This window comes from Candoia aspera, chromosome 8 (genome assembly GCF_035149785.1).
Source record: "Candoia aspera isolate rCanAsp1 chromosome 8, rCanAsp1.hap2, whole genome shotgun sequence".
Classification (NCBI taxonomy): Eukaryota; Metazoa; Chordata; class Lepidosauria; order Squamata; family Boidae; genus Candoia; species Candoia aspera.
This window is the reverse complement of record NC_086160.1, coordinates 38,553,840-38,579,907: the sequence shown is the minus strand read 5'-3', so window position 1 is coordinate 38,579,907 and position 26,068 is coordinate 38,553,840. Positions and strand designations below refer to the sequence as shown.

Genomic DNA, 26,068 nt, shown 5'->3' with positions numbered 1-26,068 from the left:
GTTATTCGTATAGTTAGATACAATATTGGAAATTGCAGATAATAAATCTGGAAAGTTCTGAAGTGGAATTTTGGAGAGCTTTAACTAACTATCCTTTTTTATCCATAGTAATTCATTAATACCAAAGATATTTGAAAGTTTATTTGAAAAATAACTTTCTAGTAAGGCACAAAAAATTACATTCAGTTGACCAGCTTTTGCTACATTCATCTTTATTTTATTTAAATATGCCTTTGCACAACTTATGCTGTTTTCAAGGTCAAGAAAGCCTTTAGTAACTGTTTGAATCTTCCAGAATCAGCAGCATTTCAGTTTTCTTACAATAATCATCTTCCCCATGACCTTCCAAATCATCAGTGTAGGCCACTGAATTGGTCGAAAGCAAGTGATAGTCTTGATTTTTGTTGGCCTTCTCGTATCAGGATTCTTTCCCTTCTGTGCACAATATACTAAAAGGTTAGTTAGCCAATTTAACTTGAGAATCATACATGATGATGATGATGATTTTCTGAAATTACTCATCTGTTACTCAATAAGAAATTCTTATTCCTGTTAAAAATCCATTTGATGCCTAGAGTGAATTCTAGGCATAAGTTATATTCAGTTCCAAAAATTCTACAATATTGATGGATGCTTTTATTCTGAGAAATCGAACAATAGCAACAATTAAACTTCTGTTATTAATCACATTTTCTTGGTATTTTTAATAATAGTCTCTGTCATCAAAGTGTTCATGTAATTAATTTATTTCAGGGTGAATTGGAAGTCTTTCTCCTTCAGAACTGTACCAAAAGGAATACTGATTCTATAGATAGGCGATTTTGTTTTGATATGGAAGCAGTAGAGAGGTAAGTTGGCCAGGCATATAATAATATCATGTTTTAATTGAATATATTTCACACTTTGAGGATTTCATATACTGAAAACTGAAACAGGTATCCACCAGGAAATAATATGACTAAGTTCGATATTAAAACATATCACTTCATTGTGTTTGGTCATTTTTTTTTTCCTGGTAGACAAAGAGCCCCAACAACAAATTTCTATTTATTTAGGAAGCCTACATATCATTCTATTATTTCCTGCAAACCTCCAAAATAGTTCTCAGGACATACTAGAATGATAAAATTCATAATAAACAAAATAAACATTTTCCAATATAATTCAGTCCTTTTAATACAATAAGAAAACAAGGAAGCCCTTTATTTATGCAATATCATGTTCACAGAGACTTTGTTTACACAGAATGCTAAGAATATTTTGAATATTCAGTAGAATCTTTTAAATATTTGTTGAACAAGTGTAATGGCCTGGTGTACATACCACACTAAATTGTTGTATGTTGCTAAGCCAAAAACATAAATTATATCTTAGTTCATTGTGTAAATCCAGCAGAGTGACTAATCAGATATCTACAAGAAGTTCACAGAAGGATATTAATTCTGATACCTGCAAATTCATAGCATATTGCCTGTGTACTGGACATAATATGTAGCCATCATGATTAACAGCCAGTGATACCTTTATTCTCCTTGCATTAGTCTCTCTTCTTTTAAATTTTGGGCCCAGCCAACACCTTTTGGTAATTTTTTAATAGTTCAACTATTCACTGCATGCAAAAGAATTTTTCTTTCTTTCTTTTTTTTCTTATTCTTCATCTATATTGGATGATGTAGTGTTATAAGAGAGAAATAAGAGTAGATTTGGAAGGAGCCTTAACGTCCATTTAGCAGCCCTGTATAAAGTGCACAAAATCTAGAGGTAGAGCAACCCTGACTGCTGACCAGATTCTGCTTGCATATCTGGAGTGAGAAAGTGACCATAACCTTTGTGGTCATAGCTTCATTGTTCTTACCACTATTAAGCTTCCCTAGCGTTCAGCCAAAATCTATGGTCTTGTAACACAATATGTTTAACTTTGCCATGTAGAACCAGGATTTTCCATTTTCAGTGTGACAGCCCTTCATGTATTTGAAGTGTATGATCCCTCTGAGTCTTCTTTCCCTTGTGCTAAACATACCTTTTTCCTTTAGCCTATCCTCATAGGAATGTTTTAGCCTGTTGCCTAAAAACTGTAGCACTAAAAGCTAGACAAAGAGTGAAATTCATGTGCACATTCAGTAAACCCAGGAATATTCACAACTTTCACGTAAGGGTGCACAAGTGGACTAAATATTCTAATAAACTAAAAGATACCCAGCCCTTTTGGAATTTTAAAATGGGGACATGTGCAAAATGGCTATAAGTTGTGGGGACTGCCTCATTCACAAAGCATCAGAACACTATCTGCTACCTCTTCTAACAGGACACTATATATATCTCCTCCTTATTTTAGTCATTTTTTTCAGCAGGTAGACTCTTTGAAAACATTGAGCTGAAACTGTCCATCATTTTTAGTTTTAAAGATGGGGCAAGGGAGATGTTATTAGCACCTACTAGAATCCCAGTTTTAAACCCTGCACACTTTCAGTGGTTCAGTGAATATACTCAGTGCTTCAGTGAATTTACTGTATTTTTCCTAGGCAAACATACCATTATATGTTTCACTATTCCTTTTCAAAATAAAAAGTGCATGAAAAGAGTAAGAAGTACTAAGCAAAATAAATGAAAGTTAAGGAGTGAGAGAAAATAAAAATAAACCTAAATGTAATTGACATCAATGCCATTGACTATCCCTCTTCATACCTTTCTGTCCTTTCAAACCATCCTTGCTTCCCATACAGGTAGTCCCAACTTAACGATGGTAATTGAGTCTGGAATTTCTGTCGCTAAGCCATGTGGTCATAAAGCGAGATGGCACTGCTTAGCGATGGCAATCCTAGCAATTCCCCTTGCCATTGTTAAGTAAATTTTACCTGCCATTAGCTTGAGCACCCACCCCAATCCAAGCCATTCTGGGCTTGGTTCCTCCCAGCCCCGAACACTGCCTTCAACTCCCCCCTGCCTATCTCCCTGTCATCTATCTTCCCCCCATCTCTGCCCTTTTGGAAATCCTGTAACCTGCCTTGGGGCAGGAAGCCCACTCATGTGGCGCGAGCCATCCTGTACCATCCCAATCACGAGGGCATGAGGCCACCAATAGCAAGCTCCACCCAGCGGTGCTGAGAAGATAGCATAAAGTGAGAAGATAGTGTTCTGAAGGGAACCACGTGGAAGAAACAATCAAGAAGCTGGGTCCGAAAAGGACTCAAAAAGGCAGCCAGGCATTGTGGGGAACTGGGAGAAGAGGCAGCTGGGTGAAGGAATGCAGGCTGGGGAGGGTGTAGCTTGCTGTTGGCGGCCTCGCGCCCGCGTGGGTAGACAGGACAGGATACCTCATGCCACACAGGTGGGCTTCCTGCCCCCAAGACAGGTTGCAGGACTTCCAAAAGGGTAGAGATGGGGGGGAGATAGGTGGGAAGTTGAAGCGCCCCCGCAGTCATAAATATGGGCAGGCTGCCAAGTGCCTGAATTTTGACCACATAGCTGCGGGGGTACTGCAACAGTCGTAATTTCGGGCACAGGCCATAACGCCATTTTTTCAGCGCCATTGTAATTTTGAGTGGTCACTGAACGAATGGTTGTTAAGTGAGGACTACCTGTAATGTCCATATACCAAATCATACATTGTTTTTTGTTCTTTACATTTCTCACCTCTTTCTTTTTGAGGATCTCATCAACTCAGTCCAGCCCCAATTTCCTTATGCTTCTCCTTCTCAACCCATGCAATATCAAAAGGCACATGGATCAAGTGATCATGTTTATGTTGTATACTTGGATTTACCAAAAGCCTTTGACAGAATTTATTATAAAAGCTATTTGAGTCATCTTGCAACTAAACCTCAAAAAAACCAAGATTATGGCAACCAGCTTGATTGATAACTGGCAAATAGAGGGAGAAAATGTAGAAGCAGTCAAAGACTTTGTATTTCTAGGTGCGAAGATTACTGCAGATGCTGACTGCAGTCAGGAAATCAGAAGACGCTTAATCCTTGGGAGAAGAGCAATGACAAATCTCGATAAAATAATTAAGAGCAGAGACATCACACTGATGACAAAGGCCCGCATAGTTAAAGCAATGGTGTTCCCCGTAGTAACATATGGCTGCGAGAGCTGGACCATAAGGAAGGCTGAGAGAAGGAAGATCGATGCTTTTGAACTGTGGTGCTGGAGGAAAGTTCTGAGAGTGCCTTGGACTGCAAGAAGATCAAACCAGTCCATCCTCCAAGAAATAAAGCCAGACTGCTCACTTGAGGGAACGATATTAAAGGCAAAACTGAAATACTTTGGCCACATAATGAGAAGACAGGACAGCCTGGAGAAGATGTTGATGCTAGGGAGAGTGGAAGGCAAAAGGAAGAGGGGCCGACCAAGGGCAAGATGGATGGATGATATTCTAGAGGTGACGGACTCATCCCTGGGGGAGCTGGGGGTGTTGACGACCGACAGGAAGCTCTGGCGTGGGCTGGTCCATGAAGTCACGAAGAGTCGGAAGCGACTAAACGAATAAACAACAAATTTGAGTCATGGGATAAGAAGACCTGTCCTTTTATGGATTGCTAACTGGTTAAAAACAGAAAACAAAAGAATAGGAAGAAAAAGCCTAGAAAACTTTCATAAATCGACTCCAGAAAACTTAGTCAAATTGCTTGAAAGTACTCTTCCTTAACTCTTTATCAAAAATCAAAGCATCCTGACTCAGGTTGACAGAAACATCATTAATCAATTGGTGCAAATCAGATGTAAATTTATCATTCTAGTATTGTAGAATAATTACTTTGGCCATTCCTCCAGTGAATATTCCATAATTATTGATGTCTTGATAAATTCCAAATACTAAGGAGGTAGCCAAACAGAATATATGAATCTTTTAATTACAAAGGTATTTTAAGTGATGTGAACAATCCACTCATAGAGATGGGCGGTGATAAATTTGATTAATAAATAAAATAAATATTGAAACTAGGTATCATTATATGTTGTGGAATGGAAAGGACTAATTCAGCCTCCTAGTTCAAATGTATCATCCTTTGCGCTGTAGAGTGGTATCACTTAAGCATAATGAGACATTGTAGTTTTGTTTAATAACCTTCAGTGATCTTTGAGCTCATATACTCTCTTTATCTAAAATGTCTTTTGGAGTTGACTTCAATTAATTTTAGTTAAGGCTATCCAGAATTTCAGGTTCAGATATAATGGCTTGTTTCACGTATTGTGCTAAACCATTTTCTGTATATGTGTGTGTGTGTGTGTGTGTGGGTGTGTGTTTGGCTTGTGTACTTTTTTCTTTTTGTCTTAGCGCTATTTATTACATTGTAATTTCAAAGACATTTGATAGTTTCAAAAATGGATATGATGCATTTGTGTAGTGATGTGCAGTGATGAGAAGAATTACATTACGTGAAAATTGGTGTTCAGTAGTGATTTAAATTTATTGTATTTATTGTAAACTGCCGAGAGTTCATCTTTTGGGGGAGATGGGCGGTAATTAAATTTGAATAATAAATAAATAATAAATAAAATAACTTTTATACGCTGTGCTTTTCCAGACCTGGTATGCCTATGACCCTGCAAGCATTCTCAGAAGAAGACAGGAACACGTGGTTTGAAGCCTTAGATGGGAAGGAAACTGTAAGAAACTTAAGATTCTTAAAAATAAACAAACAAACATGAAGGCAAACCACTAATATAACATGGGCCATATTTCCTATTATTTATATAGCTTGTATGACACAACTAATGTACTGTGTGCTTACAGAACAAAATAGTGTCATATCGAACATCTCTAATATGAGACATGCTGTATGAAATCAATATTCTTTTGCACTAAAGTTTCAAATGCTGTATAAAGTATAATTTGCAATAAAAGGCTTTTTCTAAAGGGCTAGCCATTTTAGCTTATTTTATTAAAACAATAAAACTTGTCACTGTTAAATACTAACACAGGCGTAGAATTTTATGGATCAGATCCATGGAACATTTAGATTTGGAGGTAAATGTATATATATGTGCATGTGCTTCTGTCTTTATGTGTATATATGGAAGTATACATAAAAAAATATACCTAAGAATAAATAAATGTTCCTTCTAAGCTCTTTATGTATAACCTATTTATGTATAAATTGAATATAGACCAAAAGTATGAATGTTTGTTACTGGATTTTCTGACTTTAAAATTCCCTGAACCATTGCAGCATAATTTTTGCTATTGTTATTTTTGAAGAAAATTATTCCAAAGTAAATGTGTTTACAAATGAAGTTATTATTATCTGTTAGAATATACATTCACAGCCTTAGTAAAAAGATTGTATCTCAGAAATTTAACTGTTGATTTATGTCTACAATTTTTAAAACAAACTTCATTTCTTAGTTTATATCAAAATACTTGAAGTATCAGTATTTGTGGAAATAACAAATATAATATTTATGCTGCATTATTTATCTTACATTTGTCGGCAACATTATAATTTTGCAAAATTCAAAAGATGCAAGTAATGTCTGTAAGTTGAGTCATGGCAATTGGATTTCTTTCTTTCTGGTTGAAACATTTCGCTGTTTGTCCAAGCAGCTTCTTCAGTCTGGGCAAAGGTTGGTAAGGGCCCATATATGTTTTCCAGAGTGGCTGCATTGTCCCTACACGAAGACATATATTGGTCCCCTTACCAACCTTTGCCCAGGCTGAAGAAGCTGCTTGGACAAGCAGTGAAACGTTTCAACCAAAAAGAAAGAAATCCAGTTGCAATGAGTCAACCTACAGACAATTCCACCTGGATGACTGAGAATCTTCATCGACATACAAGTAATGGTAATTTATCTTGTCGAAATGCCGGTCTCCTTTCCTGTTCACTTCTTGCCAAATTATACAGTTTAGACATGCAGTAATTAAAAGATTATTGCCAAATTAAGAGCTCCTTTTCAATGTGAAACTTGCAAATTTTCTTCTTTTTTAAATGAAGGGAACAGCATAAATGTACAAATAATCTTGAAGGATTATCTTCCCTTTGGAAGGATGCTAGTTAGAATTAAAAACAAAAAACAAATCCAGTAGTACCCCAGGAAACAACACAGATAAATACAAAAGAAGAAGAGGAGAAGGAAGAGGAAGAGAAGGAAGGATTATCTAAAGTTCCTTTGTATAGATTTATTTGAAACGGAATGAAGAAACTATGGTAATCAGGGAAGTTCTGGTAAAAGTCTTAAGGAATAGACACACAAAATAATAAAACCACAAACTTTTTGGCATCAATTTTTTTTTTTTGGCTCACCATTTAATTCTGACTCCCTTAACTGATAATTTAGAGGACTTACCAGTTAAGGGACATCTTCAGTTTATAAAGCTAATCCAATTTGCCTGTCTGTCCAATACACAGAACCTCAGCTGAGCATAGCCTCTTTTCATCTGGGAGTTCCTTCACCTGCAATGTACTGTCATTTGGGGAAGGATTTGAGTGGACAAAGGTAACCCCCTAAAAGCTGGCATTTAAAGGCAGTCCTGATTTCTGACACTTGGAAGCCGCTTCCCCTCCGGTTCCAGATGATGTCTGCAGGAGGGCTTGAATTTGCCTCTGCCTCTAATACCATTATTTGGATTATGGGAAGGAATTTGGAAACCAGCCCTTTGGCATGATCCTGATATAATTGGGGCTGGTAAGCTATTACATTCAGAAGTATGCTCATTTATGCATACTGAAACAGATGAAAGTGTAACTAAGAAGTTAACTGACCTGAACAGTGCTTTGATTCAATTCTTAACAACCCATTTTTGACGGTTAATGGAGTGGGTTAAGGGTTCTTCCTTAACTAAATTTTTAAAAGCTAGTATATTGAGTGCAGTTACACATTTATCTTTCTTTTTGTTTTGTTTTGTTTTTTGTTTTGTTTTGTTTTGTTTTAGGTGTTTCTCACTTTGAACAAGACTAGTACAAAAAAAGAAGGAAGTGAGTACTAGAGTTACAATAATCTTTATATTAAAACTTTGATGAAGATAAACTTTAGTCTGTTGGGCCAAAACCATTTACTGTTCCAGCTTTGAGATAAATAAATCATTTGTAATAAAATTATGTCCCAACTACAACATTCGGTTCAGTTCTTGTTTTAGAAAACAGCTTGATTTGCCTTGAGTGATTTGATGTCACCTTGTTTTGACTCAGGACCTAAATCTGTATTTCAGTTCATAACTTTGAAGTTCCACTGAATATCACTGGAAATGAACAAATGATCATTTCATTGTTGTTGTTTAATATAGCAGGATAAAATGTGCAGAAATAAAAATTAAGTGTTCATTAATGCAGAACATTTCGGTTTTATGCACATTTTAACTTTTTTTCTTCAGTAACATTTTTATTTTATGACACAACTAGATGAAATTTGGAAGAATGTAAGCAGAGAAGGCAACAGGAGAGGGTTGCTTGTATAATAGCCAAGCGTAGGTTGTGTTAATTAATATATATCAGTTTTAAAACTCATCCTCTGCTTCAGTGGTAAATTGTTTGAATAGCTATAGCTTTGCAATTACTTGTAGAGATGATCTTTTATTTTTATAAAGCAGAGCATACTTCATTAGATCTGAAATAATTTCAATTTTTTTCTCTTCTAAGGTACACAACTAGATAAGTTTGGGCTCACAATTCTCAGAAAATGCATTGGTGCTATTGAAAGAAGAGGTAAAGACAAAGATTCATGGATTATGCAGAAAGAAGTAATCTTTCATCTTGGCTATAGTGGATCTTCTAGTATTCATGGGAAAAAAAACAGTGGAAAAGTGGGAAAATTCCAACTTCTGCTCTTAGCTTTGCTCTTTCATAAATAAAATCCTAATTGTTTTCTTGCTATGGCTAGCTTTATAAGGCACCAAGTAAATTATGGGCATGAGGACCAGTTTGGTGTAGTGTTTAAGACATCAGGCTAGAGACTGGGAGACTGTGAGTTGTAGTCCTGCCTTAGGCACAAAGCCAGCTGGGTGACCTTGGGCCAGTCACTTTTTCTCAGCCCTAGGTAGCAGGCAGTGGCAAAGCACTTCTGAAACTGAAACCTTGCCAAGAAAACTGCAGGGACTTGTCCAGGCAGTCTCTGAGAATTGGACATGAATGAACAGATTAAAAAATATATACTATGGCAGGGAACTTTTTCAGCCCTTCTGTCCCAACATATTGTCCCTCCCCCCATTTCCATCTTTATGCTTTACATAAATGCACAAATGTATCTTTCTTTCATGATCACTGAGAGGAAGGGAGACTAGGCTTCTTACTTCCAGCAATCATGCCCAAAGTCACTGGATTCCTGGGAGGAAGGAAGAAGTCTTGTAATATCCTTTTTTCTCCAGCAATTCTGAGCAGGCACATTGGCAGAGAAAGGAAGCCAAAGTCATTAGACTGCTTAGAAAAAAAGAAAAACCATCTGGCTTCTCTCTTCCTCTCAGCAACTTTGTTTGCAGATCACGCTTTTCTCTTTTCAAAAAAGGAGTGCTTTTCACAGGGTTGCTGAATCCCACACATATTTTATACAGTACAGCTGATCAAAATGATTGGAACACTCACCTTGTTACCAATCCTGGCTGTCTATCACAAAAAAAGGGAGCCATGTTGCCCACCTATGAAATAAACACAAAACTTATGAGAAGGTAAATAAGAACTCTTGGGAGCAGGTAAAATAGCGTTTTGCGGAATTGCACATAGCATTCCAATATAATAATCTTACGAAAGTTAATTATAGCCACTTGAAAATAAAGAATTGGATAAGACCCTAAAACTGATGCATAATGACTTTTCTAAGGCTATTCTGTGAACTTTGGCTGAATTCTGATTCATATTTCATACAATTAACTGCCATGCTACTGTAGTTTTTTGATACGTGGGCTGTGAGATGTATTTATAATTCACTGTTCTATTTAGGAATGGTTTTTACATTTTGGCTGTCCTATGTTTGAAAGTTGATATAATACAGAATTGTTTTTAATGTGTATTTCCCCTGCATATGTCATTAGATCTTATTTATCAAGCTTTGTTGTAATACTTTCTTTATACAGAAACAAAATATAACAATTTTGCATGTAAAAGTAAGACCCTCCATGCATGCATGCATGCATGCATGCATATATATATATATATATCAGAAAGTTGCATTAAGATTCTTTGAAATATTACACCGTGTGTGTCTGTGTGTATTCATTCATTCATTCATTCATTCACATTCACTTTATGGCTGCCAAAGATGATTTTTTTAAATCTGCTGATGCAGTAAGTTGTAAAGCAGACACAAGTTATCTTGGCCGTTTTTTTCCCTGTTCCTGATAACTGGTCGCCAGGTCTTCTAAAGCAAGCAGCTGTGCTGGGCTTTTGAGGCATTTCAGTGCTTAATGAAATTACAGGTATTCTACCAATATCCTTCCTTAGCATGAAACTTGGGCTGGGAAAAAGGATCAGGATTTTTTTCTGCTCTTGTACATAGTGACAGCTTAGAGTTAAGAGCCACCTGAAACGATCTCTTGATTTCTAGCCTGATGCATTTAACAACCACACTAACCTGGCTCTCCAGACTGTTTTTTGCATATCATAAAATTCTCTTGGGAGTTTTTATTCTGTTTTCCGCAATGTGAATTGGATCTTTGCAAAACTAAATTTATGAAAACAAGGGAGGATATAATTTGTTATGCTTTCTTTTAGCATGTGTAATGAAGAACATGTTAGAACCTTCACACATCCTGGTTGGTATAAATCTGTGTGTATAACTTTATTTGTCTTTTGTAGTACATGCTCATAAACTTGATCATGTACTACCTGAAAAAAAAAGATGCCTCTCCAAAGTCTTTGTTTGAAACTTTTAGTTTTAAGGGATATTATATTGATATAAATAGAAGAAGCATTGTTGTCCAGCGTACATGGAAACTGAGAATAATTTTGTTGTATTTGAGAAAAATCTGCTTTTCTCGCAGATACAAGAAAAAGTGAATTTTCTCAGTAGCTGCCACAATAATTCCAGAAATCCTCCCTTAACAAACAGAATGCATTCTGCTTTCTTCTAAGTTTCTGCATTGCAAGTAGAGAATTAAATCATGGTCTAACACTTAAACACAGTTTCTGTGATCTGCATATTCAGAACTATACTTACGCCAACTGGCAGCAAAATTAAAGTGGGCTGTTGAACACAGTTCTTTAAGGTGGTGGTCGTTAGACAACATGCCATATCCTGCAAAATGGCACCATGATGCCATTCATCTAACTGAATCTCTGGGCTTGCTTCTGCTCACTGTGCACGGTCAAAGCAATTTTTTAAAAAAATCTATAGGGTGATAAGCTGGAGTGTCAGGCCAGACCATTTCTGTGTTAAACATATTTCTAGAATTATTTCTGTAATTATTGTGGCAGCTACTGAGAAAATTCACTTTTTCTTGTATCTGCGAGAAAAGCAGATTTTTCTCAAATACAAGTGCAGTTTAGCAGGCGACTGATGGATGAAGGAGGCACAGGCATGGACTTCAGATGAGCTGTAAAGGGAAATTGATCCCAGCAGCCTCATCACTCCAGCAGAGACACTGAGAGCCTACGACATTCCTTCCCCACCCCTTAAACACAGTCTGCAAAGCCACTGCTTCAGCAGCAGCTCAGAACAGCAACTGACAGCAACAGAAGCCAACTAAGTTGAAGGTGGCTAAAGACTTCCTTATAAGCCCAGGAACAAAGGGGAATAGAACTGTTTGTAAGTTCTTTAAGAATTAGATATGTAGAGATTAATATAAATATAATACAGGTTTAGTGGCAAGTGTTAGGTTAGGTAGGTAAGTTTGTTAAACTTTTTTTTTTAATAATACAGGTAGACTGCCTTGTACAGTGACCGTGGTGCTGAAAAAAGTAACTTTGCAACCAAGGCGTGCATTTACAACCTTTGTAGCATATCTCAGTCACATGCTCATCATTACATTCAGTTAATATACATTCTGTGCCTGATCCTTTCTTTTTTCTTCCTCCCCCCTCACAGAATGGAGAGATTGGGGAGGAAGGGATTACAAGAGTGTAAGCAGGCACACAATAGCGAGTATGCATAGAAAGCTGGTGTAAACACCATTGTGTGCCTGCTTTTAATCCCTTTCTCTCCAGTTTCTCTGCTCTTCAAGGGGTGGGGGATGAGTCAGACAAAGGAGAAATTGCTTAAAGAGATCACTTCTTTAGGCAATCTCTCTTGTGCCTGACTGTCCCCCCCCCCCCTTCACAGAGCAAACTTGGCCTCCGTGATGTTTCAAAAGTGCCTCTATTGTGATTTTTTTTGCCTTTTTTTTAATGCCACTGTACAGGTATGCATTAAGACAGTTGGTCCTTCAGATGATTTTTGTGCTCTTAAAAACAATTTCAGACTTTTTGAAACTAGTCAAATTATGAAAATGGGGCAACTTAGAAGTGATTGGTCGCAACAGTGTAGTGTGGATGTAAGCAACATTTTAATGGCTGGAAGTGAATGTTCCCGAGGGTGAACATTTTCAAGGGTGAACAGACCAAAGGAAGTGGTCTGTGATGGAGTGATTGAGGCTGCTCATTCCATGGAGTGCCATGGCTGTTTTATTATGACAATGAACGTTTTTTAAAAACCAAGGATTTTAAATCTCTGTTTCCTACCTCACAATGGCAAAAAACACTGATGCTTCTTTGTCAGCCACATCATCAAAATTTAGCATCATGGAAGGGGAATGAAGTGCTCAGGTTGCTTAGCTTCATCTTAGTTCCTCTTAATATTTGTATGCAGGTTGAAGCAACAAGTACAGGTGAAAAAAGAGGTAGGATGTAGGAAGCTCTGATCTAGTGTATGATATAATATGGCTTAGTACCACTAAGGAAGTTGCTTGCTTTCTTAGCCAGTCATTGCCTTATCTAACTGAATAGGACCTGCACTGAGTGGCAGTGGATTTCTGCGATTTTATGATAGGATTTTTTTCAGTACTACCTGAAAATGCTAAGAATTTGATATGGCATGTTTTCCATGCAAATGGAAATATTAAATAATGTGATTGTGGGTTTTTTTGAGACATTTGTTGACCTATTATGGCAACTTGGAACAATTAGAGTGAAATAAATAACAGTTGATACTTGTTTAATCAATGTGATTTCTTAAGGCCAATTATATTTTTGTAGGTGAATAGTTTATATAATCTGAATTTATCTGCATTGTCAGCAATTCTGTGTGATGTGGATAATACATATTTTCCTTTCCTCTTCTCAGAAATCATAGTTCCATTTCTCAAATACCTGTTTTAAAGGCTTACGTGCATTTTCTGCACTATGTTATAATAGTTCATTACTTGAAAGATAGATGGCAGCAGTAAGCTATCATTCCTTGAAGTTCTACAGTAAGATTTTCACTGGTGAAGGAAAGACACATAATAAAACATAAGGAACATGATAAAAATCTTGAAACTGCTTTTTAAAAGAGCTCTACAAGACTACTGAGGACTGTCATAAACAGTAAAAATATATTTTCTTCAAAATATGCTATTACTGTAAAAGTTGAGATTTTGTGACTTTGTAGGACTATAGTTTGTATCTTATCAAATATTGGCCATCCTGGTTCGACAAATGGGAGTATAGCATCTGAATGACTACAGGTCTTCTTTTGCTGCTTTAGGACAAGTTATTAGCAAATGTTAGTGTGATCTCCTATGTCATATAACATACAAGCCTTACATCTAGGAGATGCCAGGAGTTTTGGGGACTATACAAGATGCTTTATGAGTATATGAGTAACAAATACTGTTACTGTTGATGAGATCAACCAAAATCTATAATATTCTACTACTTTTTTCCACTAAGAATTCTGACTTTCACCAGGTCAGTAGTTGAATTCTGTTAGTATTCAATCTTTTTACCATAACTTCATGTTTTTCAAATGGCTCAAGCTGTGATATTCTGTGATTCTCAGTCAAAATAGATGGGATAGTGTCTCCAATATCTTCTCAATTGCTTATAAATGCCTTAGGGGGTGGGGGTAATGGATCATGTCTAGGACATGGTGCTCCTCTTGCAGTGGAAATCACCAGAGGCTAAGAATTTATATCGAGGCACCAGTTGTTTCTCCTAAGTGAAACAACGTAGCACTAGCAGTTATTCAAGCTACCTTAGGACAAAGCAACAAGAAGAGCTTTGGTGTTTTCACTGACTTAGAAGAGGTAGCAGTTCTATCCCTTTAAGAGTAGAAGGTGTTAATGGGAGCAACACCAGACAATGGGCTTGGAATAGTGGACAATTGTACCGCTAGAGGTTTTGGTGACTAAAATGGTGTTTCAGTGTAGAATAGTTTGAAGGGTAGGATGTTTTGGGGGGCACTAGGAAAGGCAAAGGGAGATAGTACAGTAAGGAAGTTGTTGTCTCTGCAGTGGCTCAGAGATCTCATCATGTGTTAATCATTAGTGTCTGCTGGATTGTCTCCCAACCAGCAGTATGCTGTATTTTGTGAGGCAGTCCCCAGGGTTTTAATGTTGGTTGTTTTCAGTTGCATAGATTCTGGGGCGGATAAACAAAGAAATACTTTTTACAGTTAATTGTAGCTGCATTGAACTGTTGGAAGGGGAAAGTCAGAAATGAAGAGATGAAGTATAGGGAGGCTTTAGATGCTTCAGACAGAGAAACAGATGTTTGGAAATCTCATCATTGCCTCCTTTATTTGGCATTAACATTCTGTATGTTGGAGGAAATTATAGCTGCCAGCAAATATTTTTGTAGTGCAGTCCTGTACAGCAGAAGTGGTCATCCTTTTGAGTGACCAGGGTCTTCACTTATACTTTGGCCAAGGAGACTGAGGGCTGCAAAGTAGTGGGGAAAAATATGGGTGAGGCTGGGATTTGGGGGGGAAGTTTTATTTTATAACTCTGATGTGCTCCTTTTAAAGCTCATACTTTTCAAAATGGTAGGAAAATATGTGTTCAGTTGTCAGCAGCTCCGCTCAGAAAGGGTTTTGCAGGCCAAAAGGACAGTCTGTGACATTGGGGCCAGAGGTGGTTCCCTGCTGTACATATGGTTGGCAGGTTCCTCTAGTGCAGCCTATTCCCCATGCACTTACGTCCTCCTCCCTCCTATTTCTTAACAATGCAAATTCATTAGGCTACCCTAAGGTGGTGTTGGTTTTCTACTCTTTTTAGTTCTGTGCCATGAAAATGAACTGCTTTGGATTTAAAGCTTACCTTTATCTTTCCAAATATAGCAAAGATTTCTGTTGCCACAACCAGATCCCTAGCCAAGAACTAACCTCTTTGTCTTTGAAAGGAGAGAAAGAGCTTCACAGTAACACTTTCGGCATATGTTTCCAGGAACAAAAATTGTGGGCTTATGATCAAATAATTTTATATGATAAAATAATTTTCTTTTTATAACTCTAAAATGTATGTTGGTGGCTTATTATCATCTATTAAAATGAGCTATTTTATGTACCAAAATTAAAATTTGTCAAATCTTATTTTAAGAATTCTTAAAATTATTTTGCAGGTCTCAAGATTAGTGTAACTTTATAGCCTCTATTACTATTGGGTTTAATGTATTCTTGTGGGTTGATTTGTATTATTATCTTTTTGACTGAACATACTTTTGTTTTTAATGTCTTTAATAGCAATTCAGGAAATGAATACATATCTTGAAAACATACTGATTTACTATATTTTCTAACAATTTCTTGGAACTTTTGAGATTTGTGTCATAGAAAAATGATTAGAAATTAGGAGACCTGCCATATCATTAGTATTAGCATTTCTATGTTATAAAACTAGGGTAACCTTAACTGAGAAAGCTGAAAATATAAACACTGCAATTTATTATATATATCAGGCCTAAAATTTTCTTCCTATCATATTGTATACAGATAGTTATTAAAAGGTCTTCAGTTTGTCTCCTTCCTATGCTTCCTGTTGTATTTTAACAAAATCTCTTCATGTAGGTACCTCTACTTGTAGATTTATGTTTACACACACCTATAGCTTTCTGTTGCTCTATAAGTTCATAGAACCAACAAGTTTGGGGGGAAAAGTCATATTTAAGATTCTTCTGATTTCTTGCTATTGGTAAACATTTTTTCTACCTTCTGATATTTTTTGGTTTTGTTTGGTTTGACTGAAATTTCCAGGGTATCTGACAATATGCAGCAAATTTGGAATAGGTATTGATTGCAGATTACGACTACATGTATTTTTCTCTTTGATAAATACCTAATGCGAATTAACTGCCCAGAGTTGCTTGGAGTTGGGTGGCATATTCATTCATTCATTCATTCAATACAATAACTAAATTCTTCATAGGCAATATGTGATTGGATTTTACAATGGCTGAGCAGTGCTTTATATTTAGGAATATCTTCTAGGTTAGTATTTTTTTTATGTGTGATAACTGAGCTCATATTGCCTATAATTTAATCATGGACTAACCAGGGAAAAAGATATTGAACTTACTTTATCTTTAGTACATTGAACTGAAAGTATTTTCAGTGATGCATGGATGTATTTTAATTCTTCAAAGATGTTAATACCAGTGTATCGCTTACATTTTATATAGAATTCTACTGGATCATATAAAAAACCTACAAAGTGTAGGATTTTGTTTCCACAGTAGCCAAATCGATATCTATGGGAAGCCTACAGCAGGACTCACCAGGGTTCTTCTGCTCCTGAAAAAGTGAATTCTCAAAACAGTTTTTAGTTGTCAAAATATAATTGTTTCAAATCTCTTCATCATTCTTGAGCCATGCTAAATGCCTTAGAATAAATAAAAGTGACTTGTTTATGTCTAATAACTATCATTTATGCTTTTGTCTCTCTACTAGGTATAAATGATCAAGGATTATATAGGATTGTAGGGGTGAGTTCAAAAGTCCAGAGACTTCTGAATTTGTTGATGGGTATGCTCATTTTTAAAATCTGCTTCTCTAATGATATATGCATGCTTCCTTTTTATGTTTTTTCAAGTTTTACTTGCCTCTTTAAATCACCCCCAAATAAGAAATTAACTTGATTTTGGGACATTGGCTTTTTTAATGGATGCTGGAGAGGCTTAACTTAATGCAAAACTTAAGGCACCAATTATGCCATTTACCTCGCCAACGTTATCTGAAAATCTAGAAGGATTAAACTGAATGCAATTTGTTCAAGATTTTTACTCCCTCCATTATATAAGGACAAAATTTTGATGAAATGAAAACAGTATATTTAGAAAATTTTTGAAGTAGATAAAAGAATATTTTCTAAACATTGCTTCATATTTAAATTTTTCATATATTTAAATTATACATGTCTGTATGTGTTTAATAATACTCTTATTTTTAGTTCTGGTGATTTTCTAAGAAGTTTTATATCCCTATCCCTTTGATAAAATTTTCATTTTCATTTAATCCTGAGGCAAATATAGATATACCTCATCATTCTTCCTATTATGTGGATAGTTAGATGAAATTGTTCACCTGTCTGTTACCCAACCCCACTACAACACTGCAAAATTTTCAGATTCCTTGTCCACAGTTTTTGGCAATACATGCAATCAGATCAGATTACTGGGATTGCTTCAGCTTTCTGTATCTTCCAAGCCTGTCACTTGATAGAAGCACTGGTCTGACTCTCAAGGATTCATTGATATTCAGAGAAGCTAGTTTGCAACAGGCTCCTCTCCAGGAGCATGCATGCTCCATCTGTGATGATAACACAGTGTTCTTTGGCAGAGGAAACTAGAGGAAACTAGCAAATGAATTCATTTCATTACTCCAGACATTATGTGAATGGCAAAATACTTTATTTTACTGTATGCGCTGCTGTCAAACCTTTGCCACCTGTATGATGCTGGCTGTCTCTGCTGGAAATTTGACAGATATTATATGCTATATTGCTTGCCATATTAATTTGTCAAAATGGTCTAGCTAATTATTAATTAACTATGTTTAATTGCTATCAGCAATTAATTTGAGTTTAAGAAAGGTATATAGAGCTCTCTATTTCTTAAAGTATCAGGAAGAGCCATTGAGACAAGATACATGGATCATGCTGAAACTCGGTATGTTCATAAAAAGCCAATTTGATCCACTGTTTTGTTGGAGAAGTCATTGAAATAGTTTCAACTTTAGAGAAATAGTTGAAAGTAGTTCCTGCTACACACATTTTTGACAATGTAGATTATTACTTTCTATTTTTATATTTTGTTGCATTGCCTCAAATAGAGGCTTATTGTGTGGGGTTTTGTTAAATTTTTGAAGAACCTTAGCCACTCTCATACTATGTCCTTTCCTTTGTCTAAGGTCCATGCTTCTTAAGTCCTTAGGTCATTCTTTTTTAAAGGTTGCTTTTCATGGGAAAGGCAGGAAACAAAATCCTATTCTGCTACCGCATCATGTTTCAGCACATCTTTCTGTCTTATGGAAGCTTTTCTAGATAGGTATGCAACCATAGGAAGGAATTCCCTCTCCTGTCTCAGCTTCCCTAGATTGTGTTATCCTCAGACTCGTCAAGATTTGCCAGAGGAAAGGAATGTTGTGGGAAAGAAAAAAATAAATTTAGGCATAGAAAATGCCTAAAATTGGCATGCATTTTAAAATAACTGATACAGTAAAAAAGAATATTAAATAAATATTATAAGGATAATTCTTCTCCATTAAATAAGAATTCAATGGATTGGCTCATCTGTTAGAATAATACTGTAATGTTCTTTATAATTGTCTCTGTCATTACAAATAAGAGTTTTAAACCTGTACTACAGCCTTGTCAGGAGCTTCTGATAGCTGAAGACATTTTTGGTATCCCTGCTGCATCCGTGTCTGTTACGCTCTTGCATTCAACATATCTCATCTGCTCAGAGCACTTGACTTACTGTATGTGTTACGTCTTGTGTTTGTCCTATCCATAATTTCCAGTTGTTATGCATGCACCTAAGTTGAGATGGCCTTCTTCCAGGTGCCAGAATTCATCTTTTGTCAACTATGGCTCAAGATACTTTACCATTCTGGAGTTACTGCTTCCTGGTGGCCAAGATAGGTGTGGTCTCCATATTATACCAGTTGCTTCACAGGATCTAATACACAGAGCAGTAAGAACCTGCACCCTGACCTCCAGGCACTTAGTTGTTTAGTTTCAAGGCCTGACTTTTTGATTTAGGTTGGTCCTGAGGGAGATATCTCAAATACTAGATACTTTGTAAAGGCCAACCATATACTTATTTTATGCTCAAAAGTGGTCTCACTTAGTGTCTTTTGATCTGTATTCTGTTGGGATATCAGTGGATGGCCACTGAACTTAGGTATTTTATGCCTTCAACAGAGTCATTTTGTGATATGCAACAGACATTTGTCTGCTATTCTGGATTGAGGAAAGAATCCCCCTTTTGTCTGTTGGATTAGAGAGAATGTATTGTAACCAGAGTCCATGAGAAGTCACTCTACATAGCTGGTTTGATATCTGCAGTCCTGTATCTCTTCCAGACTTGTTCAAAGGAGCATTCAGAATTATATATTGAATGTTTGACCTCAAAATAATACTTTATTTGATAACAGAGTTGCTTTTCATTCTGGATTAATGAGTGGTATTTGCCCCAGAATGTAAGTAAGCCCAAGTAAGCCTGCTATCACCCATAAGTAATGCACAGAGACCACAGTAGAGAACAGGTGTAATTATGATTCTTGAAGTGGTCTTTTGTGCATTTGCATAACTCTCCCACTCTCTCCTCTGTAGGTGCCTACATTAATAGGTATTCTAGATTCCAGGATTGCTGTGTCAGTCATTTGGAATTGAGGGAAAAGCGAGTGATCACCTGCAAGCATGCACAGTAGGGCTAGACATAATGGGGGGAGGGGAAGCAAAACCCTCTACTGTAAGCAATTCCTGATGAGATTTCGGCATAGGCATAAAATTCATTCTTGTCTATGCATGGAGGATTACTGACAGATCATAGTTACAGATATATGGCTTATTCTCTTCATTAGAAGAACTTTATGGTTTTATTTATTGCTGCTTTCATAAGCTTGGTTATACAGTATCTGAAATCTAAACTATAACTGATCAAAATCAGAGTTGATTACCACTTTAGTAATTACCTGCTTATGTTTATTTTTTAGATGCAAAAACATGTGATGAAATTGATTTGGAAGGTAATACAGAATGGGAGGTGAAGACAATAACAAGTACAGTGAAACAGTACTTAAGGTGAGATTAAATATTGCATGATTTCTGTAATTCAATTGAAACTATAATAGATGTGAAAGTTACCATGTTTTTTGAAAAATGCAAATGTAAACAATTTTAGGAAAGCATGTAGAACATTATTTCTGGAATTCTTTCCAACCCCTTAAAATCTGCTCCAAGTCAGGCTTCTGGTGGGGAATGGCAGACTGAATGGCTGTGCCTGCAAGCTCAGTGGGTGGAGCTGACAACACAGCAACTTTTTTCGGGCTCAGGCAGGTTCTCTTAAAGCCCAAAAATCTTCTCCGGATAAAGGAGAATACCTGGAATCATCCCATCTGTCCTCCAGATGGCTGCTTACAGCCAGAAGATGGCAAACAGCTTTCACATTCAAATGGTGAGAGCCAGCTGGGAGGCGGAGATTTCATCACTTTCCAAGCCACACTGTAGCCTTAAAGGGACACTAAGACTGGCCACCCCATTTCTAAATCACCAATTTGTGTGTTTGTGGGTTTTTTTAAGTATATGTACCCCAAGAAAGGGTTTCTACAGTGAGAAGAAGCTGGTTCTCTTGGTGCTTATTGTTATTTTCAAGATTACTTTAAAAAAAATTGTTTTAAGTTTTGGATTTTGTTTTCCTTCCAAATATAAAGGAGAATTGAGAGTAAACAATTGTCTTCCTGTTACTATTTTTATACTAAATTTGAAGATATTAGCATTTTCCTACATGTTGAATTGGCTGATTTGAACCTTCAGCTTTTCGTTTTCACTTTCACTTGGGAACTATCTGCTTATCTCACTTTCACTTTGTGTAAACAAACTCCGGAACTTTTTCATAGCTTTGACTCACACTGGTTAAGCTCCTGGGGGCGCCATAATCTACTGCGTGAAACATGGAAGATTTCAGACAGATTTTTTCTGACTTCCACCAAGATTTTAAGCAGACCTCATCTGACTTCTATCAAGCTTTTATGCAAGATATTCAGGATATTGTGGAAAATATGAGATTGAAAGTGTGCCATCAGGTTGGGGATGTGGTGGATGAAATTGAGGAATTTAACAGCGATAGAAATGTTTCTTTTAAGAGTAACATTGGAATTTTCACTGAGATGCTGGATGAAGATTGGATACTGGAACTGGAGGAATTTAAGGGAAAGAGGGATCTGCAAGCCACAAGTGAAATTGACTTTCTGGTGGAATGCCATGAAAAGAGGGCAAAATTTTTGAGGAGGGCAGTTGGGCTTTTTGATTCTTTCAAGAGGAATCAAACAGCCCAACTGCCCCCCTCAAAAATTGTAGGTTCTTTCAAGAGGAAAGATCTGTGCACATCGTGGGGATATGTAAATGCTCTGGTTTATTTTGAAGTGGGATAAGGGTTAAAGAATATTTATCTGGTTTGCTTTAAGGATTTGATTGATGTTATCTGCTTTTAAAGATTTGGATTTATTGTTTTGAATTGTCTTTGTTTTTTGGGGTTTATTAAGATCAGGAGTATTAAAACTGTTGTATTAGGGTTAAAGAGTGTTCATCTGGTTTCCTTTAAGGATTTGATTGATGTTATTTGCTTTTAAAGATTGGGATTTATTGTTTTGAATTGTCTGTGTTTTTTGGGTTTATTAAGAGTAAGATTACTAAAATTGTTATATTATCAAGTATAATAACAGAAAACCCATGTGCTTTTTAATTTGATTCTTATTATAGTAGACAGAAATGTATAGAATAGTGGTAGGAAGGGAATAATTAAATAGGTGTTATCTTTTGGAGGGGGAAAGATGATTAGGAGGTTTATATGAACTTTTTTTAGAGGCGGCAACAAAATACATCCCAAAGAAAGAGAAAACCAAGAAGGCAAAATGGCTCTCTGCTGAAACACTAGAAGTAGCCCAAGAAAGAAGGAAAGCAAAAGGCAACAGTGATAGGGGGAGATATGCCCAATTAAATGCAAAATTCCAGAGGTTAGCCAGAAGAGATAAGGAATTATTTTTAAACAAGCAATGCGCGGAAGTGGAAGAAGACAATAGAATAGGAAGGACAAGAGACCTCTTCCAGAAAATTAGAAACATTGGAGGTAAATTCCAGGCAAAAATGGGTATGATCAAAAACAAAGATGGCAAGGACCTAACAGAAGAAGAAGAGATCAAGAAAAGGTGGCAAGAATATACAGAAGACCTGTATAGGAAGGATAGCAATATCGGGGATAGCTTTGACGGTGTGGTCAGTGAGCTAGAGCCAGACATCCTGAAGAGTGAGGTTGAGTGGGCCTTAAGAAGCATTGCTAATAACAAGGCAGCAGGAGACGACGGCATCCCAGCTGAACTGTTCAAAATCTTGCGAGATGATGCTGTCAAGGTAATGCATGCTATATACCAGCACATTTGGAAAACACAAGAATGGCCATCAGATTGGAAAAAATCAACTTATATCCCCATACCAAAACAGGGAAACACTAAAGAATGTTCAAACTATCGAACAGTGGCACTCATTTCACATGCCAGTAAGGTAATGCTCAAGATCCTGCAAGGTAGACTTCAGCAATTCATGGAGCGAGAATTGCCAGATGTACAAGCTGGGTTTAGAAAAGGCAGAGGAACTAGGGACCAAATTGCCAATATCCGCTGGATAATGGAAAAAGCCAGGGAGTTTCAGAAAAACATCTATTTCTGTTTTATTGACTATTCTAAAGCCTTTGACTGTGTGGACCATAACAAATTGTGGCAAGTTCTTAGCGGTATGGGGATACCAAGTCATCTTGTCTGCCTCCTGAAGAATCTGTATAACAACCAAGTAGCAACAGTAAGAACAGACCACGTAACAACGGACTGGTTTAAGATTGGGAAAGGAGTACGGCAGGGCTGTATACTCTCACCCTACCTATTCAACTTGTACGCAGAACACATCATACCACATGCTAGGCTTGAGGAATCCAAGGCTGGAATTAAAATTGATGGAAGAAACATTAACAATCTCAGATATGCAGATGGTACCACTTTGATGGCTGAAAGCGAAGAGGAACTGAAGAGCCTTATGATGAAGGTGAAAGAAGAAAGTGCAAGAGCTGGCTTGCAATTAAACCTCAAAAAAACCAAGGTTATGGCAACCAGCTTGATTGATAACTGGCAAATAGAGGGAGAAAATGTAGAGGCAGTGAAAGACTTTGTATTTCTAGGTGCGAAGATTACTGCAGATGCTGACTGCAGTCAGGAAATCAGAAGACGCTTAATCCTTGGGAGAAGAGCAATGACAAATCTTGATAAAATAATTAAGAGCAGAGACATCACACTGACAACAAAGGCCTGCATAGTTAAAGCAATGGTGTTCCCCGTAGTAACATATGGCTGCGAGAGCTGGACCATAAGGAAGGCTGAGCGAAGGAAGATGGATGCTTTTGAACTGTGGTGTTGGAGAAAAATTCTGAGAATGCCTTGGACTGCAAGAAGATCGAACCAGTCCATCCTCCAGGAAATAAAGCCAGACTGCTCACTTGAGGGAATGATACTAAAGGCAAAACTGAAATACTTTGGCCACATAATGAGAAGACAGGACACCCTGGAGAAGATGCTGATGCTAGGGAGAGTGGAGGGCAAAAGGAAGAGGGGCCGACCAAGGGCAAGGTGGATGGATGGTATTCTAGAGGTGACGGACTCGTCCCTGGGGAAGCTGGGGGTGTTGACAACCGACAGGAAGCTCTGGCGTGGGCTGGTCCATGAGGTCACGAAGAGTCGGAAGCGACTAAACGAATAAACAACAACAGCTGTACTTAGTGATCTTTATTATGTGCTAAAGTGGAATGATATATAGAAATAATGTGGTGTTTTGGTTTAATATAACGTAAGATATTGATTATGAAAATCTTTGTATATCCTTGCTGTTAAAAGTCGGAAGCCACATCTTTTTGTAAATTTGAAGGAAAAAAAATTCTCTTGTGTTTTTGCACCTTTTTAGTTCTTTTTTCTTTGTAGTTTTTTGTAGGTTTTTTTGGTAGTTTTTATTCTTTTCTTGAAAATAAATAAAATTTATTTTAAAAAATCTGATCCAAGTCAGATGACCTGGAAAGAACCAGGCAGGAGTTTAGAAAAGAGGAGTTGGCTACATTCCAAGCTGCTGTGCAGTTGCCTCTCCTATAGCAATGCATTGGGGATTTTTTTCCTGATTTTTTTTTTTCTCTGTAGGCTCAGCTGATTTATTAACTCAGTATTTCTTTTGGCTTATTCTGCCACACCCAATTTGGTCCTGTCCTGTTCTGGATTTGGAGAGTTGTACTGCTGAGGGACAGACAGGCACTCAACCCCCTTTATATAATTTCTTTTCAACATTCCTTTGGGTTAGAAAGAAAAAGAAGTGCCTTCTATTTTTGAGAGTGCTGTCTGTGGAAATAGTCATAATAAACTTGTGGTTTGAAAAACGGCATCCTTTTAAGAATATATTGTTTGCTTGTATGGTGATCATATCTTTATATAAAGGAACACCTGATTTCCTAGCTCTGATTGTAAAAAAAAACCTCCAAGGTTTTCCTCCTGTGCAGTGTGGAATACTGCCCAGAGAAATATTTGATGAAATGAGGATTCTTTATATTTTTTATAAAAGGCATCCTAAGTGGAAGGTTAAACTTGGTGCAAAATTAAAATGAATACAGTGTAGGATGATAGAGTATATCGGGGGGGGGGGGTCTTTTAGGAAGTTTGTATTTAAACTTGAATGTAAATGTAAATTTAAATTGGCATTATCTTTTTTTTTCTTGATTATTCCAATGCTTTTCTCTTAACAGAAGCCTTCCAGAGCCCTTAATGACGTATGAGTTACACGGAGAGTTCATCATTCCTGCTAGTAAATATATGATATCAGATTTTATGTTTTTTTTTTAATAATAATGATTGGAAATCAGGGAAAGCCAGTTAGGTTACATAATACTCAGAATCTTTACCAAAAATCATTTTCAAATCATGTATATCTCTGCTCCTGTAAATGCATACAGTATTCAGAATGTTAAAAACATTCTGCACAGTAGAACACTCTCACTGCGAACAATTATACAATATCTATTTCATTTCACATATAAAGATAATAAGTGTATTTGGTAAAATAGAATGATTTTTCAATGTAATATTCGTTCATAAACATCTCATGAATGGAATATGAAAAGTGCAAGGAGGAGGCCGGATGTAACCTCTCAGAATGTAATGAAGTTGAATTACATAGAAGCTTGAACTTTGAGTCAAGAACCTTTCAAGAAGATTGTCACAGTACAGAGGGGAAGGAGGGGAAGGGAGAGAGGTTATATCTAGATGAAATGATTGGTTGGACTGTTAAATTGGCATGAAATACCCAATTACTCATACATTTAAACCTACCTTTTATGAGAGAGAAGAAGGTATCAATTTCGCTATGACTGCAAGTTCTTAAAAGGGAAGGCTAAAGAGGTTTATGACTTGAAGAAGCTAATGGACTGAGAGCCTGCTGGTAACAAGGAGGGAAGCACAATATGCAACAGTTTGAAAGAGAAAAGAACCTGAGGCATGATAGTTGGAGGATATGAAAAAAGGAAGAGGAGATAAGGATCTGTAAAACACAGATTTGCAGGAACCTCTTAGCATATAACATGCTTGGAGGAAGAATGGAAAGGAAGCTGGACAAGAGATAATAGTATCAAAGGATATGGGAGGTAAATGACCGGAGTAGATAGGGTGTGTAAATTACAGGGTTGCCACCTAATTGTTTACAAATCTGCATAGATATAGTGGACCTAATTTTTTACCATATTTGCACATCATTTCATTTTCATTATGTCCCATGTGAGGCTGTGACATAAAGTCTCAGTGTAATGCACTTCAACAATTTACTTAAATTTTATACTCAGAGTTGTTTTAAGGAAACACAAATGATGTTTGGTTGTATACTAAGGAAGATCATAAACAAGGTCAAGAGAATAAAAGAGCCATCCTCTTATGATAAAAGTCCTATACTAGCAACTCTTAA

General features: G+C 36.7%; 1 protein-coding gene across 1 annotated transcript in view; it reads left to right on the top strand.

Moving 5' to 3' along the window:
* ARHGAP10 (Rho GTPase activating protein 10) overlaps positions 1-26,068 on the top strand; it is a 122,258-nt gene that overhangs the window by 47,769 nt on the left and 48,421 nt on the right. Inside the window, exons 10-16 of the mRNA XM_063310545.1 lie at positions 754-848; positions 5,529-5,610; positions 7,874-7,916; positions 8,577-8,642; positions 16,765-16,839; positions 20,032-20,119; positions 24,861-24,919. Coding sequence (XP_063166615.1) covers positions 754-848; positions 5,529-5,610; positions 7,874-7,916; positions 8,577-8,642; positions 16,765-16,839; positions 20,032-20,119; positions 24,861-24,919 — 508 coding nt within the window. The remainder of the gene's footprint in view (positions 1-753; positions 849-5,528; positions 5,611-7,873; positions 7,917-8,576; positions 8,643-16,764; positions 16,840-20,031; positions 20,120-24,860; positions 24,920-26,068) is intronic.